This window comes from Rhinoraja longicauda, chromosome 2, assembly GCF_053455715.1.
Source record: "Rhinoraja longicauda isolate Sanriku21f chromosome 2, sRhiLon1.1, whole genome shotgun sequence".
NCBI classification, from domain to species: domain Eukaryota; kingdom Metazoa; phylum Chordata; class Chondrichthyes; order Rajiformes; family Arhynchobatidae; genus Rhinoraja; species Rhinoraja longicauda.
In genome coordinates this window covers 19,768,696-19,784,261 of record NC_135954.1, presented here as the reverse complement: position 1 = coordinate 19,784,261, position 15,566 = coordinate 19,768,696, and the positions used below count along the sequence as shown (strand labels likewise).

Sequence of the window (15,566 nt, the reverse complement as noted above, 5' to 3'; positions counted from 1 at the left end):
CAGCGTACATCGTCTCGATCTCCACAGCTAAAAATGGAAATACTTCCCTTGGGGAAAGGCAGCAGTTTTGCTGGATCGAGTCCAGAGGCGTGGAAAAATTCCTCAGGAAGGACCTGTACTTCCCGGAATGTAGCAGAGAAGGAGATCTCCCTGCAGAGTATACAGTTTTGAGTGGGTAGATGCTGACATACTTTGTTAACCTCGCTGGAGGTTCTCAAAGAAGGTGGGATGGGCAGGGGGGGGGGGGGGGGGGTGGGCAGGAGAAGGAGACTGAGCGTACTGCAGTCTTCCTGAAACAACGTTCTGCATTTCTGCCACTTTATTTCAGTTTTCCACCAGTCGCTCCACGTTACACTGCTCATTACATATAATCATTATGCATTTGCACCCCTTCCAATGCACTCTGATCTTCTGTTCCCTAATATCACCTTCTCTCACTTTGTGCAATTAGCCATTTAATCCACAGCCCTCCACTCTATCACATCCTGTTGTTCTCAACAGCAACAGAGCTTTATTTGTCATTCGGTACCAAGGTACCGAACGAAACTACATAGCAGTCACACACAAAAAAGAACACAAGACACATGACCCCAACACAAACGTCCATCACAGTGACTCCAAACACCCCCTCACTGTGATGGAGGCAACAAAACTTCCACTCTCTTCCCCACGCCCACGGACAGACAGCTCGTCCCCGACCGACCCGCAAGGGGATGGAAGTCCCCGCGGCCGAGTCGCGCGCAGCTAAGTTCCGCGGCCGAGCCGCGCCGGGCGATGTTAGGCCCCGCGGCCGAGCCGCACCGGGCGATGGAAGGCCCCGCGGCCAAGCCGCACAGGGCGATGTTAAGTCCAGCGGCCGAGCCGCACCAGCGATGAAAAGTCCCGCGGCCGAGCCGCGCCGGGCGATGTTAGGCCCCGCGGCCGAGCCGCACCGGGCACTGTTAAGTCCAGCGGCTAAGCCACACCAGCGATGTTAGGCCCCGCGGCCGAGCCGCACCGGGCACTGTTAACTCCACTACAACCACTCCCCTGAACCTTGCTCCCAATATTTTTACTGCATTCTAAAATTTGCTTGACCTAACTGTCCCCAATGCTGATTAGGGGCCACAGACGCAAAATATTCAAGACGTTTCTCTATTCACAGATGCTGCCTGACGTATAAATATATTTCTAGCACTTTCTGCATTTATAGCACAATCCATAATTACCTTTCAAAAGTAATTATTCAAATGTTATGACCCTTGTTATTTGTCAACAAGTCTGCCATTTCTCAACAATTAAATATCCCACTTTATAATAAGATCATAAGGTCATAAGTGATATTAAGGCCATTCGGCCCATCAAGTCTACTCATGGCTGATCTATCTCTCTCTCCTAACCACATTCTCCTGCCTTCTCCCCATACACCCTGACATGCGTACTAATCAAGAATCTATCTATCTCTGCCTTAAAATATCCATTGACTTGGGCAGCCTTCTGTGGCAATGAATTCCACAGATTCACCATCCTCTGACTAAAGAAATTCCCTCATCTCCTTCCTAAAGGAACATCCTTTAATTCTGAGGCTATGACCTCTAGTCCTAAACTCTCCCACCAGTGGGAACATCCTCTCCACATCCACTCTATCTTAGCCTTTCACTTGGGCTTACACTATTATTACACTTGTATTATCTTATAAAGCAACCTGGCACATAAATCAGTGCTTATCGACTCCGGATTAGTCAAAACCATCCAGTCATCTATTTCCTGAGTTTGTCAGTACTATTGTCCCAGGCTGTGACCTTAAAACAAGAAACCGGAGCACCCAGAGAAAACCCACGCAGTCACAAGGAGAACGTACAAACTCAGCACAGACAGTACCCGTGGTCAGGATCACACCCGGGGTCTCTGGAACAGTGAGGCAGTAATTCCACCACTGCTCCGCCCAGACGGGCTGAGGTTAATGTTCGGAGTAGGAGATTTTAGAAAAACGTTAATTGAGTATTTTCACATCTTGAGGGTATTTGAAATCTATTTATTCTCACCACAAGGAGTGTCTAGATGACCACTTGATGAAGCAGGGCTTAGAAAGCTCGGGCTTCGTGCTGCAAAAATACATTAGGGTAGATCGCTAAATGATGATCAGCACTGAGACATAGAACATAGATCATGGAACAGTACCAGACCAAAACAGGCCCTTCGGCCGACAATGGCAGTGCTGAACGATGCCAAGACCATCTCTTATCTACCTGCACATAATCTGTATCCTTCCATTCCCTGCACATCCATACGACTCTCCTTAAGCCCATTAAAATCTATTTAAGGCAGAGATTGACAGATTGGTAAATGTGTCAAGGGTTATGGGGAAAATGCAGGAGAAATGGGTAGAGTGGGAAAGATAGATCAGCCATGATTGAAATGCTGAGTAGACTTGAGCAGGAAGGAACTGCAGATGCTGGTCCAAAGACGTACAGGTATGTAGGTTAATTGGCTGGGTAAATGTAAAAATTGTCCCTAGTGTGTGTAGGATAGTGTTAATGTACGGGGATCGCTGGGCGGCACGGACATGGAGGGCCGAAAAGGCCTGTTTCCGGCTGTACATATATGATATGATAAACCAAAGATGGACACAAAATGCTGGAGTAACTCACCTTGACAGGCGGCATTTCTTGAGAGAAGGAATGAGTGAAGTTTCGGGTCGAGACCCTTAGTCATAGAGTGAGACAGTGTGCAAACAGGCCCTTCGGCCCAACTTGCCCATATCGGCCAACATGTCCCAGCTACACGAGTCCCACCTGCCAGCGCTTGGTCCATATCCCTCCAAACCTGTCCTATCCATGTACTGTCAAACTGTTTCTTAAATGTTGGGATAGTCCCAGCCTCAACGACCTCATCTGGCAGCTTGTTCCATACACCCACCACCATTAGTGTGAAAAATGTACACCTCAGATTCCTATTAAATCTTTTCCCCTTCACCTTGAACCTATGTCCTCTGGTCCTCAATTCCCCTACACTGGGCAAGAGACTCTATGCATCTACCTGAACTATTCCTCTCATGTTTTTGTACATCTCTATAAGATCACCCCTCATCCTCTTGCGCTCCAAGGAGTAGAGAATCAGCCTATTCAACCTCTCCCTATATCTCACACCCTCTGGTTCTGGCAACATCCTCGTAAATCTTCTCTGAACCCTTTCAGGCTTGACAATATCTTTCCTATAATATGGTGCCCAGAACGGAACACAATATTCTAAATGCGGTCTCACCAACGTCTTATACGACTGCAACATGACCTCCCCGCCCATCACCTTAAATGTTGCCCCTCTCACATGAAAACTATGCCCTCTAATATTTGATTTGATTTTCCATCCTGGGAAAAAGGTTTTCACTGTCTAGCCTATCAAATGAGACAATGAATCTAAACTTCTAAATTTGGCCCTTACCTCAAACCTATCTATAACCTTTAATTATATTCACCTCTGCTAAAGGAAAGGTTCCTCACCTGTCTGTGACCCTCATAATTTTGTAGACTTGTAGCCAGTCCTCCGTCAGCCTTCAGAGCCAGCTTTCGAAGTGCCTCTTTCTGTGCTCTCTGCTTCTATGATTCTTTGTAATACCTGTACTTTGATCCTTAAATTTCTTTTTTTCCCACCCCACATTTACTTGATACCTGCTCATTAGAATAGATTTGGATCTTCCTTCAACAGGTCCCAAAGCAGGACCCCCCCCCCCCCCCCTCCCCCACACTTCCTCATTCTGAACTCCACAGTTTTGGCTGCTCACACGTATATCCCAGTCTACGTTGACACACATTCTCTCGGTTCTGATTGATCCCTGGGATGGCGGGACTTTCATATGAGGAAAGACTGGATAGACTGGGCTTGTACTCGCTGGAATTTAGAAGACTGAGGGGGGATCTTATAGAAACATATAAAATTCTTAAGGTGTTGGAGAGGCTAGATGCGGGAAGATTGTTCCCGATGTTGGGGGAGTCCAGAACCAGTGGTCACAGCTTAAGGATAAGGGGGAAGTCTTTTAGGACCGACCGAAATGAGAAAACATTTCTTCACACAGAGTGGTGAGTCTGTGGAATTCTCTGCCACAGAAGGTAGTTGAGGCCAGTTCATTGGCTATATTTAAGAGGGAGTTAGATGTGGCCCTTTTTGCTAAACGGATCAGGGGGTATGGAGAGAAGGCAGGTACAGGCTACTGAGCTGGATGATCAGCCATGATCATATTGAATGGCGGTGCAGGCTCGAAGGGCCGAATGGCCTACTCCTGCACCTATTTTCTATGTTTCTATGTTTCTATGATCTCATCTGCACTAATTCACATGAGTGCATGTATATGTCAGACACACCTTTAACCAAACCTTCACTTAACACCTCGAATAATTCAATTAGCTGTTAGACATGACTTAACCTTTACAAATCTTTTATCAATCGTGCAAAGGAAACCATGGAAACATTTTGGCAGCTCTCAATCTCCGCGGGACAAAGTAGGAAAAAAAACCTGCAGATGCTGGCTTAAATCGCAGGTAGACACAAAAAGCTGGAGAGTAGGGAAAAAAACTGCAGATGCTGGTCTGAAGAAGGGTCTCGACCCGAAACGTCACACATTCCTTCTCTCCTGAGATGCTGCCTGACCCGCTGAGTTACTCCAGCATTTTGTGTCTACCTCCGCGGGACAAAGTTTGGCTAGCAGCTGGGAGTAATTACACGAATTGTCTAATGCAGAATTCAGAACCAGGTTGCTCCTGTTTCAAGGCGACAACAGTTCGTTCAGCTTGTTTGCCTTTTACAATACGATATGATACGATGGAACTTTATTAATCGCAGGAGGGAAATTGATCTTAGTTCTTAGTGCTAACGGAATCCAGGGATATGGGGGAAAAAACAGGAACGGGGTGCTGATTTTTGATGATCAACCATAATCATATTGAATGGCGGTGCTGGCTCGAAGGGCCGAATGGCCTACTCCTGCACCTATTTTCTATGTTTCTATGATCAAACTTTTCACGACATTCACATAAAAACACAAGTCTATGTTTATAGACATATGATACGATAGAACTTTATTTATCCGAGGAGGAAAATTGGTCAACTGTCATAAAACACAACAAGATACATGAAACATGAAATTAAAGTGACGAGTGGAAAGTCCAGGATTGAGGTTGTGCATAAATTGGGGAGGGGGGGGAGGGGAGATGGGGGAGGTGAAGGGGAGTCAGAGTCAGTCTACCCCACCATATTATCTGAATGGTGTCAAGTTAGGAAAAGGGGACGTACAACGAGATCTGGATGTCCTAGTGCATCAGTCACTGAAAGGAAGCATGCAGGTACAGCAGGCAGTGAAGAAAGCCAATGGAATGTTGGCCTTCATAACAAGAGGAGTTGAGAACTATCCAAATGCTCCGCAATTTCATCTTTTATAACTGACTCCAGCATCTTCCACTGATGTCAGACTAACTGGTCTATAATTTCCCGTTTTCTCTCTTAAAAAGTGGGACAACATTAGCTACCCTCCAATCCACAGGAACTGATCCTGAATCTATAGAACATTGAAAATTATCACCAATGCGTCCACAATTTCTAGCGCCACCTCCTTAACTAGTCTGGGATGCAGACCATCAGGCCCTGGGGATATATCAGCCTTCAGTCCCATCAGTCTACCCAACACCATTTCCTGCCTAATGTGGATTTCCTTCAGTTCCTCCATCACCCTAGGATCTCTTGCCACTAGAACATCTGGGAGATTGCTTGTATCTTCCTTAGTGAAGACAGATCCAAAGTACCGGTTCAACTCGTCTGCCATTTCCTTGTTCCCCATAATAAATTCCCCTGCTTCTGTCTTCACAGGACCCACATTTGCCTTGACTATTTTTTTCCTCTTTACATACCTAAAAAAGCTTTTACTATCCTCGTTTATGTTATTGGCTAGTTTACCCTCGTACCTCATCTTTTCTCCACGTATTGCCTTCTTAGTTATCTTCTGTTGCTCTTTAAAAGAGTCCCAATCCTCTGGCTTCCCACTCTTCTTTGCTATGTTATACTTCTTCTCCTTTATTTTTATGCTGTCCTTGACTTCCCTTGTCAGCCACGGGTGCCTCTTACTCCCCTTAGAATCTTTCCTCCTCTTTGGGATAAATTGATCCTGCAACTTCTGCATTATTCCCAGGAATACCTGCCATTGCTGTTCCACCGTCTTCCCTGCTAGGGCCTTCTTCCAGTCAATTTTGGCCAGCTCCTGCCTCATGCCTCTGTAATCCCCTTTGCTATACTGTAATACTGACACTTCCGATTTTCCCTTCTCCCTCTCAATTTGTAGAGTAAAACTTATCATATTGTGATCACTGCCTCCTAATGGCTCTTTTACCTCGTCCCCTTATCAGATCAGGTTCATTATACAACACTAAATCCAAATTGACTTCTCCCTGGTAGGCTCCAGTACAAGCTGTTCTAAGAATCCATCTTGGAGGCACTCCACAAACTCCCTTTCTTGGAGTCCAGTACCAACCTGATTTTCCCAGTGTACCTGCATGGTGAAATCTCCCATAACCACCGTAGCATTACCTTAGCGACATGCCAATTTCAGCTCTTGATTCAACTTGCACCCTATGTCGAGGCAACTGTTTGGGGCCCTGTAGATGACTCCCATTAGGGTCTTCTTACCCTTACAATTCCTCATTTCTGTGCATACTGATTAGTACAGCCCAGGACACTCCAAGGGAACTTCCATGCTCTTTTTTAAATTCATTTGAGAGACTGCTTCTTCCTCACTGACGCGTGAAAACATCAGTCTGGCTTTAGCGACTTGGAGTGGGATTCAGATCCGTGACCAAATATAGAAGTAATCCATCTTTTTTGTTGTATTCTAGCAAAAGCCTCTCAAAATCATCATTTCTGATCCACCATCACATTCCGCCAACACATAAAATCCTCAGGATTTTTTTCAGTTAGCAACATGACGATTTGTTTACACTGTATTTTGAAGATCGCCATTTGAAATCTAAGACCTGCTTCAGTATTACTTTCAACGTCACACATGAGCGGCTGTATTTAACAAGCCTCAACGACTAAGTCCACTTTACTTTAGCCATACCGGGACTTCTTGCCGTATTATCTCCTTCCGTTAAGCCGCCAACAATGAAGGCCCTTGTTTGCTGCGGTGAGCTTCTACTTACACATGTGTCCCGCTGAATGCGCTGAAGGATCCTCTTGGCGGGAACCAGGAAATCGATTAGACAACGGAGTCCGTCCCCTTGATACGACTTCTCCACCACGTGGAACAGCTGCCACAGGACAGTGGCTGCAGTGTCTTTGAATGGCGGGTAAAGAGCTGAAAGCGTGTTCTGTATGTAGGTGTCAAAGGACTCCGAGTTCTACAGGAGGAACAAACAAAAAAAAGCACATGTGAACCACTCTGCTCATTCCATTACCGCTTTTAAGCAGCGATTTGACAGTTCATAAGTTCATAAGGTGGCACAACGGTAGAGTTGCTGCCTTACAGCACCAGAGACCCGTATTCAATCCTGCCTATGGGTGCTTGTCTGTGTCCAGCTTTTATGTTCTCCCCGCGGCTTGCGTGGGTTTTCTCTGGGATCTCCGCATTTCCTCCCACGCTCCATAAGCCGACAGGTTTGTAGGTTAATTGGCTTGGTATAATTGTAATTTGTCCCTAGTGGGGATAATGCTAATGCATGGGATGATCGCTAGTCGGCGCGGACTCGGTGGGCCGAAGGGCCTGTTTTCATGCTGTATCTCTAAACTAAACTAATAAAACTAAAAGTTCATGAGTCATAGGAAAAGAACTAGGCCATTCGGCCCATCGAGTCTACTCCGTCACTCAATCACGGCTGATCTATCTTACTCTCTCAACCCCATTCTCCCCATAACCCCTGAAACCTGTACTAATCAGGAATCTATCAATCGCCGCCTTTAAAAGATCCACTGACTTGGCCTCCACAGCATTCTGTGGCAAAGTGAAGAAACCATCGGCAAAGTGGTTTAATTTGCAGGAAAAACAAAAATAGACTGGAGGACTTCACAAACTAACCGAAGCATTTTGCAGCCAGTCAGAAATGTCTGATGCATTGACACTGTTGTGATGTGAAGTCAAGCAGCTAATTTGTGCACATGTAGCTTCCAAAGAAGAAGCACAATTTTGCAATTAAGTGTTGGTGTAACTCAGTGGCTCAGGCAGCATCTCGAGAGGACATGTTCTCCAGAGATGCTGCCTGACCTGTTGAATTACTCCAGCACTTTGTTTTTTTTTAAATTATAAACCCGCACCTGCAGTTACTTGTGTCCCAAAATGTTCATAAGTATTTAACTGGGGCAACAGTCGAGGCAAGGACTATTGCAACGTTTAAGAAATAATTAGACAGGTACGTGGATAGGATAGGTTTAGAGGGATATTGGCCAAATGCAGGCAAGGTGGGATTAGCGTAGATGGGACATATTGGTCGGTGTGGGCAAGATGGGCCGAAGGGCTTGTTTCCACACCGTATGACTCCATGACTTTAACAGGATGAAATCAGTGCTCCCTAAAATAGAATTATAAAAATGGGTGGTTTCACCCCTCATTTAGCAATGTTAGCACTTCCACACAGTAAGTGAAAATCTAAAAGAAAAGCAAATGCTGGAAATCTAAAACAAATAAAACAGAGCCAATGTTTCATGTCAGAGATCTTTCAACAGAACAGTAACTGACAAAGTTCTTCACAAATGATCTTCAACCTGAAATGTTGACTCTCTCTATCTCTTCCCACAGATGCACAGCCTGAGCTGCTGAATATTTCCAGCATTTTCCGTAATTCACTTAGACTTCCCCAAGTACTAGTGGTGGGGTAGAGTTGAAAAAATGAGTCTCTGGACTGCTGGAAACAAAAGGAACCGCAGATGCTGTAATCTAGTGCAAAGCACAAAGTACTGGAGGAACTGAAGAAGGGTCCCGACCTGAAATACCGCCTGTCAATTCCCTCCACAGATATCTGAACTTCGAGCAGTCACTGGATACAATTTAAGAGGCTTTTGAAAAAGCACATGGATATGCAGGGAATACAAGGTTATGGATCACGTCCAGGTAAAGGAGCCTAGTTTAACTTGGCATGGACAGTGTGGGCCACAGGCCCTGTTCCTGTGCTGGACTGTTCTGTGTTCTATGTTATTCTATTTTCTTTCCTCTCAAAGTAACGTAGAGCTTTAAAAGTATGAAGATGTCCCAAAGGTAAAATATGAAGACATACAAGTTCATAAGTGATAGGAGTAGAATAAGGCCATTCAGCCCATCAAGTCTACTCCGCCATCCAATCATGGCTGATCTATCTCCCCCTCTTAACCCCATTCTCCTGCCTACTCCCCATAACCCCTGAAACCCGTACCTTGTGGAAGAAATACAGTGTGAAGCAGGCAACAAAAGCTATTCACTGTACCTCAAAACACTTGACAATAACAAACCAAACAATGGGAGAGGGCTTTTGCCAATGAATGATAAAGAAGGTAATAAGTATTGGAGGATATTGGCAAGCAAACTGGGCAATATCGTTTTACCTACTGCAAATTCTGGTCACCAGGATGAGTTGAAGTTAACAGCATAGTGAGAGGAAGCCAGAAAGTAATGAACTGAAAAAGGAATAATAGCTTCCCCTGATGAATTAGGGTGTGCTGAAGGGAGAAGCCTTTTGAAACACAGGGCAGTTGGGCCAAAGGACTCACTTCTGTGGCATTTTTCTGTACACTTTTCTATACACTTTCCATACGGTTCAACAAGCAACAAAGATACATAGTTTTAAGCATTGTTTTTAGTCAAAAGCTTCATATTTTTGCAACAATAGGAAACATTTTTTTTTCCTACATTTCCTTGTGGTCATGGAAAATGAGTGCTGTTGAACCTTACACTCCAAGACCCTTGGCAAGGCTTGAGAGAGCCTGTGCCAAAGCATTGCTATCCAGTGGCATGAAAATATTCGTGCAGCCTGGCATTGTCCTGATGAAATCTGGTGGGAAAGGCCCACCATTGGCAGCAGGAAAAGAAGCAATTGAATTCTAATTGTGGAGGGAAGAAAGGTCACCTTTAGTTCATTTGTTTCTTCCAAGGGCAATTAACGATTCCTTTCTGTAGGGAAGGAACTGCAAATGCTAGTTTAAAACCGAAGATAAACACAAAATGCTGGAGTAACTCAGCGGGTCAGGCAGCATCTCTGGAGAGAAGGAATGGGTGACGTTTTGGGTCGAGACCCTTCTTCAGACGAAGGGTCCTGAAGACTGAAGAAGGGTCTCGACCCGAAACGTACCCATTCCTTCACTCCAGAGATGCTGCCTGTCCCGCAGAGTTATTCCTGCATGTTGTGTCTATCTAAAGATTCCTTTGAAGGTAGACACAAAATGCTGGAGTAACTCAGCGGGTCAGGCAGCATCTCAGGAGAGAAGGAATGGGTGACGTTTCGGGTCGAGACCCTTCTTCAGACTCGACCCGAAAAGTCACCCGTTCCTTCTCTCCTAAGATGCTGTCTGACCCGCTGAGTTACTCCAGCATTTTGTGTCTACCTTCGATTTGATCGAGCGTCTGCAGTTATTTTCCTAAAGATTCCTTTTGTATTATCAATAAACGTCTGAGGGGTAATTTGTACTGCGTGATTGTTTCATATTTTTCCTATCCCACATTGCACATCCCATAACATGCAATTCCATTCATAAATTAGATGTTTAGTCTTTAGCTGGTAGTAACAATGTACCAATACGTACTATTCACCATTCTGACATGGTGCAGTGTAATGGTAAGGCTCACTGCTTCTTTCCCGTTACACTTTGCACCTGAACTAGAAGGTGATAGATTCAAGCACTATATGTCCGCAGATTATCTCAACTGGCACCCTAATGACCTCTTGCTGAGGGAATGTTTATTCTGTCAGTGGTGCCACTTTTTAAAAGATACCTTAAACCAAGATATAAACAATCCCATGACACTGTTTCATGAAAGGTCAAGGCCGTTCTTCGGGTGTGGCAACCAACATTTACTCTGTAACCATCACTACCAAGGCAGACGAGTCGTTATTTTATCACGTTGCTGGATTTGGAATGCTGCAATCCACTAATGACTGCTGTCATTAGTGAACATAGAAAATAGGTGCAGGAGTAGGCCATTCGGCCCTTCGAGTCAGCGCCGCCATTCAATATGATCATGGCTGATCATCCAAAATCAGTACCCCATTCCTGCTTTCTCCCCGTATCCCTTGATTCCGTTAGCCCTCAGAGCTAACATAACCAAGTGGTTTTGCAGTGTGGATATCTATTAAGCACTTCGGCTCAACCGGAGATCACACAAAGAGTTTTTACAAATGGTCACCTTTCTTTCTTTTAGATTCATAATTATGTTGCTCTTCACCTGAAGCCTTCTGTCAAAGCACAATTACTGCGTAGGAAGAAAGTGCAGATGCTGGTTTACACCATAGATAGACACAAAATGCTGGGGTAACTCAGCGGGACAGGCAGCATCTCTGGTGAGAAGGAATGGATGACGTTTCGGGTTGAGACCCTTCTCCAGACTGTCTGAAACATCAGACTGAAATGTCACCCATTCCTTCTCTCCAGAGTGGTTGCCTGCCCCGTTGAGTTAATCCAGCATTCTATGTCCACAATTACAGCGCAATTGTCTCAAAACTCAAATTTAAAGCATTTGGTACAATTGGTACACAAATCAGTAATATGGCATCCTTCCCCTGGATGTTGTGAAGGATCTACATAGCCAGAGTGTGAAGCTCTGCTTCAGGAGATCTAACAGCAATACAGGCACCTCACACGCCCTTCAACTCCTAACCCCCATTGCCCAAGTACCATGGACATCCAGTCTCCTTACACCTCCATCCCCCATCAGGATGCTCTCAAGGCCCCACCCATTCATTGAACAACGACCCAATAGGTTCCCCTCCACTAGCACTCTCCTCTGCCTGGTGGAACTTCTCTTCACCCTCAACAACTTCTCCTTTGATTCCTCTCGCTTTTTTCAAGTTAAAGGTGCAGCCATGGGCACTCACGGTGGCCCCGGTTATGCCTGCCTTTTTGTTGGTGGCGTCGAACAGTCCTTCTTCCAAACATACACTGCCAACAACCCCCAACTCTAATCTCATCTGTGGCATTCTGTACTCAGGATGTGGCCTCTTTTACAGCCGCGAGGCCAAGCATCGATTAGGCGACGGTTTTACCAAACACTTGCACTCAGTCCGTCAAGACCTGTTGGATCTCCTGGTTGCTGTCCATTTTAACTGGCCTTCCCATTCCCATACTGACCTTTCTGCCCTGGGCCTCCTCTGCTGTCAGGAGTGAGGCTACATGCAATCTGGAGGAACAGTACCTTATATTTTGCTGGGGTAGCTTGCAACCCAGCAGTATGAACGTTGAATTCTCCAATTTTACCTGAATAATCTTCCCCCCTCCCTTCCTTCACCACACTATGCACCTGTGATGTAACATATGGAAAACAGCCTGTTCTAAAGACACAGTCAGCTGCCAGGAACCTTTATGCAATGGTGAAACAATAAATCCAGGCAGCGTTCTGGTTAACCTCTTCTTCCCCTCTTCAAAGCCTGTAATGGGGTGACCAGAACTGCACACAATATTACAAATGCGGCCTTAGCAAAGTTTGGCAAAGCGCCAACAGGTTTTCTTATACTCAATGCCCTCACCGATGAAGGCAGGCACACCACATGCCTGCTTTACCACTCTATCTACTTCGGTAGCCACTTACAGTTTGAAAAGACAAAAGCTCTTGACACTATGTAAAGAAACATGGTTCCAAGATCTCCTCACCATGTGAGCGTCTTCTCATCATGCCTGAGTCTCTTGGAGAATGATTTAAAATGACTGACTCCTAAGATTAGTTATTAACTTCATTGAAACGCATCCACCTGCTTAATGAAAGGCCAGCAAGGTTTCTTGGATATTTTTACCATCTGACAGAGCCGACATTTGTATTTTTCTCTTCAAACGAGATTGAACAGTCGGATACCTTTTCTCGGGGGCTGTAGGATCGCATCGGGAACATATTACCTGCTTCAGCTTAGAATGATATACAGGGAAGAATGAAACGGCCAACGGCACATAATTTATCTCCACACCTCACCGATCGTATATGCTCCATGAAACAATTAGACAAAACAGTTCAGTTTAAATTAAAATACCTGTCTGCACTTTACAAGACTCCACCTGGCGTGGTCAGCAATAGACACCTTCAGCCTTTGTAAAGACACAGGGGAAATAGATTTCCAAATGATCGCAGGCTTTTCATGTCAGATGTTACCTGAATCTGCCCAGACGTGACACTGACACACATGGCTAAACCTTCCTTTGATCTGAACTCTACAAACTAGACGGATTGTTCGGCATGAATGCTCCAGGCTAGTCAATGCGCGCTGCTTTTATTCACTCCCCCGGTAGCTTGATACTTAATTTCCGCCCACAACGGGAACAAAATACATTTAGGCATTCAAAAGAGAAAGAACCAAACCCTCTACCTGATTTTTTAACAATGATGCTTTAACCAGGAACATTGGCAGATATTAATGCTTTCTTCTCCTGAGCAAGTTGTACATATAAACTACAGCAAAGAAAACTTGCAGAAAAAACACAATTGACTACGTTCAGTTCAGTTTATTTGTCACGTGTACAGAGGTACAGTGAAAAACTTTAGTTGCGTGCTAACCAGTCAGTGGAAAGACAATACGTGATTACAATCGAACCGTTTACAGTGTATAGATGCATGAAAAGGGAATAACGTTTTAGTGCAAGGTAAAGTCAACAAAGTCCGATCAAGGATAGTCCGAGGGTCACCAAAGAGGTAGATCGTAGTTCAGCACTGCTCTCTGGTTGTGGTAGGATGATTCAGTTGCCTGATAACAGCTGGGAAGAAACAGTCCCTGAATCTGGAGGTGTGCGTTTTCATATTTCTATATCTTTAGCCTGATTAGCGTGAGGCATAAAATGGAGTCAATAGAAGGGAGGTTGGTTTGCGTGATGGTCTGGGCTGCGTCCGCAATTTGCTGCAATTTCTTGCGGTCTCGGATGGAGCTGTTCCCAAACTAAGCTGTGATGCATCCTGATAAAATGCTATCTACGGTGCACCTGTAGAAGTTGGTGAGAGTTGTAGGGGTTATGCCACACTTCCTAAGCCCTCGAAGGAGTTTACTCAGGAATTGAAGGTATTTATTTCACAAAATGCTGGAGTAACTCAGCAGGTCAGGCAGCATCTCAGGAGAGAAGGAATGGGAAGAGAGAAGGAATCTCTCCTGAGATGCTGCCTGATCTGCTGAGTTACTCCAGCATTTTGTGAAATAAACACCTTCGATTTGTACCAGCATCTGCAGTTATTTTCTTACTCAGGAATCGAGTCAATTTACTCAATGGAAGCCGAATCCAAGGCCTCTGATCAGGTACATGTATCATTTTCATTTCTTTTTGGTGCACCGCCAGATGGCAGCCTGATCAAGATGCTGCCTGACCCGCTGAGTTACTCCATTTCGTGTCTACCTTCGATTTAAACCAGCATTTTGTGTCTACCTTCGATTTAAACCAGCATCTGCAGTTCTTCCCTACTCATTACGCCTGGTGAATAACTATTGATTGATTGAAAGATACAGCATGGAAACAGATCCTTCAGCATACCCAGTCCACGCCGACCATCGATCACCCATTCACACTAGTTGTACGATATCCCACATTCGCATCCACTCCCTACACACTATGGAGGCCATTACAGAGGCCATTTAACCTACAAACCCGCACGTCTTTGCCATGTGAAAGGAAAGCAGAGGACCCACAGGAAACCCACTCAGTCACGGGGAGAACACGGAGCGCACCCAAGGTGGGGATGGAACCCAGGTCTCTGGCCCCTTGAGGCAACAGCTCCTAATTTTAAAAGCATGAACTAAACAACAGATTCTCCGTTGGCTGTCTTGGCTCATCCAACTCTCATGTCTGCAGCAGCAGATTGCAGTTACGTCCATCTTCAATTTATCCGCTTTCACCAACGGCAACAGAATCACGGAGAAATCCTTGTATTTAATTAATAACGCTCTTCTTCGGATCTACGTTATGCAAAAGTGTGCAGTTATCCATTGAGAGAACCAATTCCAGCTGAAAGGACATTTCGGGTGGCCCAAGCAACAAGGTGCCACATGTCACAGAGGGACAGAGGAAGGGGCAGTTGCTCTTGGTCATAATAACCTTGGATGTCAGGGATCACTGTTCGCAGGGATCAACACAATGGCAGTTTGATGAAAAAAGAGAGGCCTGAAGGATGAACTAAAGTAATTACATACCAGATATTGGTCTGAGTCCAGCACTGCACTGGAGAAACCAGTTCAAGCTTCCTGCAGTGCTCCAGATGGGGCATTAAATGGAGAAGGACATCATTTTGTGAGTCCCATCATTGAAACCCCACTGGAGGTTCGAAGGTGATTGACGTTTAGAAGTGGCCAAATTTAATCACAGAGCTGCAAGAGTGATTGTCGTCTAGTTGTGGCCAGGTTTGGCACAACTCTCTTCAAGAGAGAGTCAGAATTAGCTCTTAGGGCTAAAGCAATCAAGGGATATGG

The 15,566-nt window shown here is 45.2% G+C and overlaps 1 protein-coding gene across 2 annotated transcripts in view; it reads right to left on the bottom strand.

Moving 5' to 3' along the window:
* The window catches only part of plekhg4b (pleckstrin homology domain containing, family G (with RhoGef domain) member 4B), a 212,263-nt gene that overhangs the window by 117,164 nt on the left and 79,533 nt on the right, over window positions 1–15,566 (bottom strand). For both annotated transcript variants that reach the window (XM_078415786.1, XM_078415793.1), the window contains exon 2: window positions 7,161–7,358. In XM_078415786.1, the coding sequence (XP_078271912.1) occupies window positions 7,161–7,358 (198 nt within the window). The remainder of the gene's footprint in view (window positions 1–7,160; window positions 7,359–15,566) is intronic.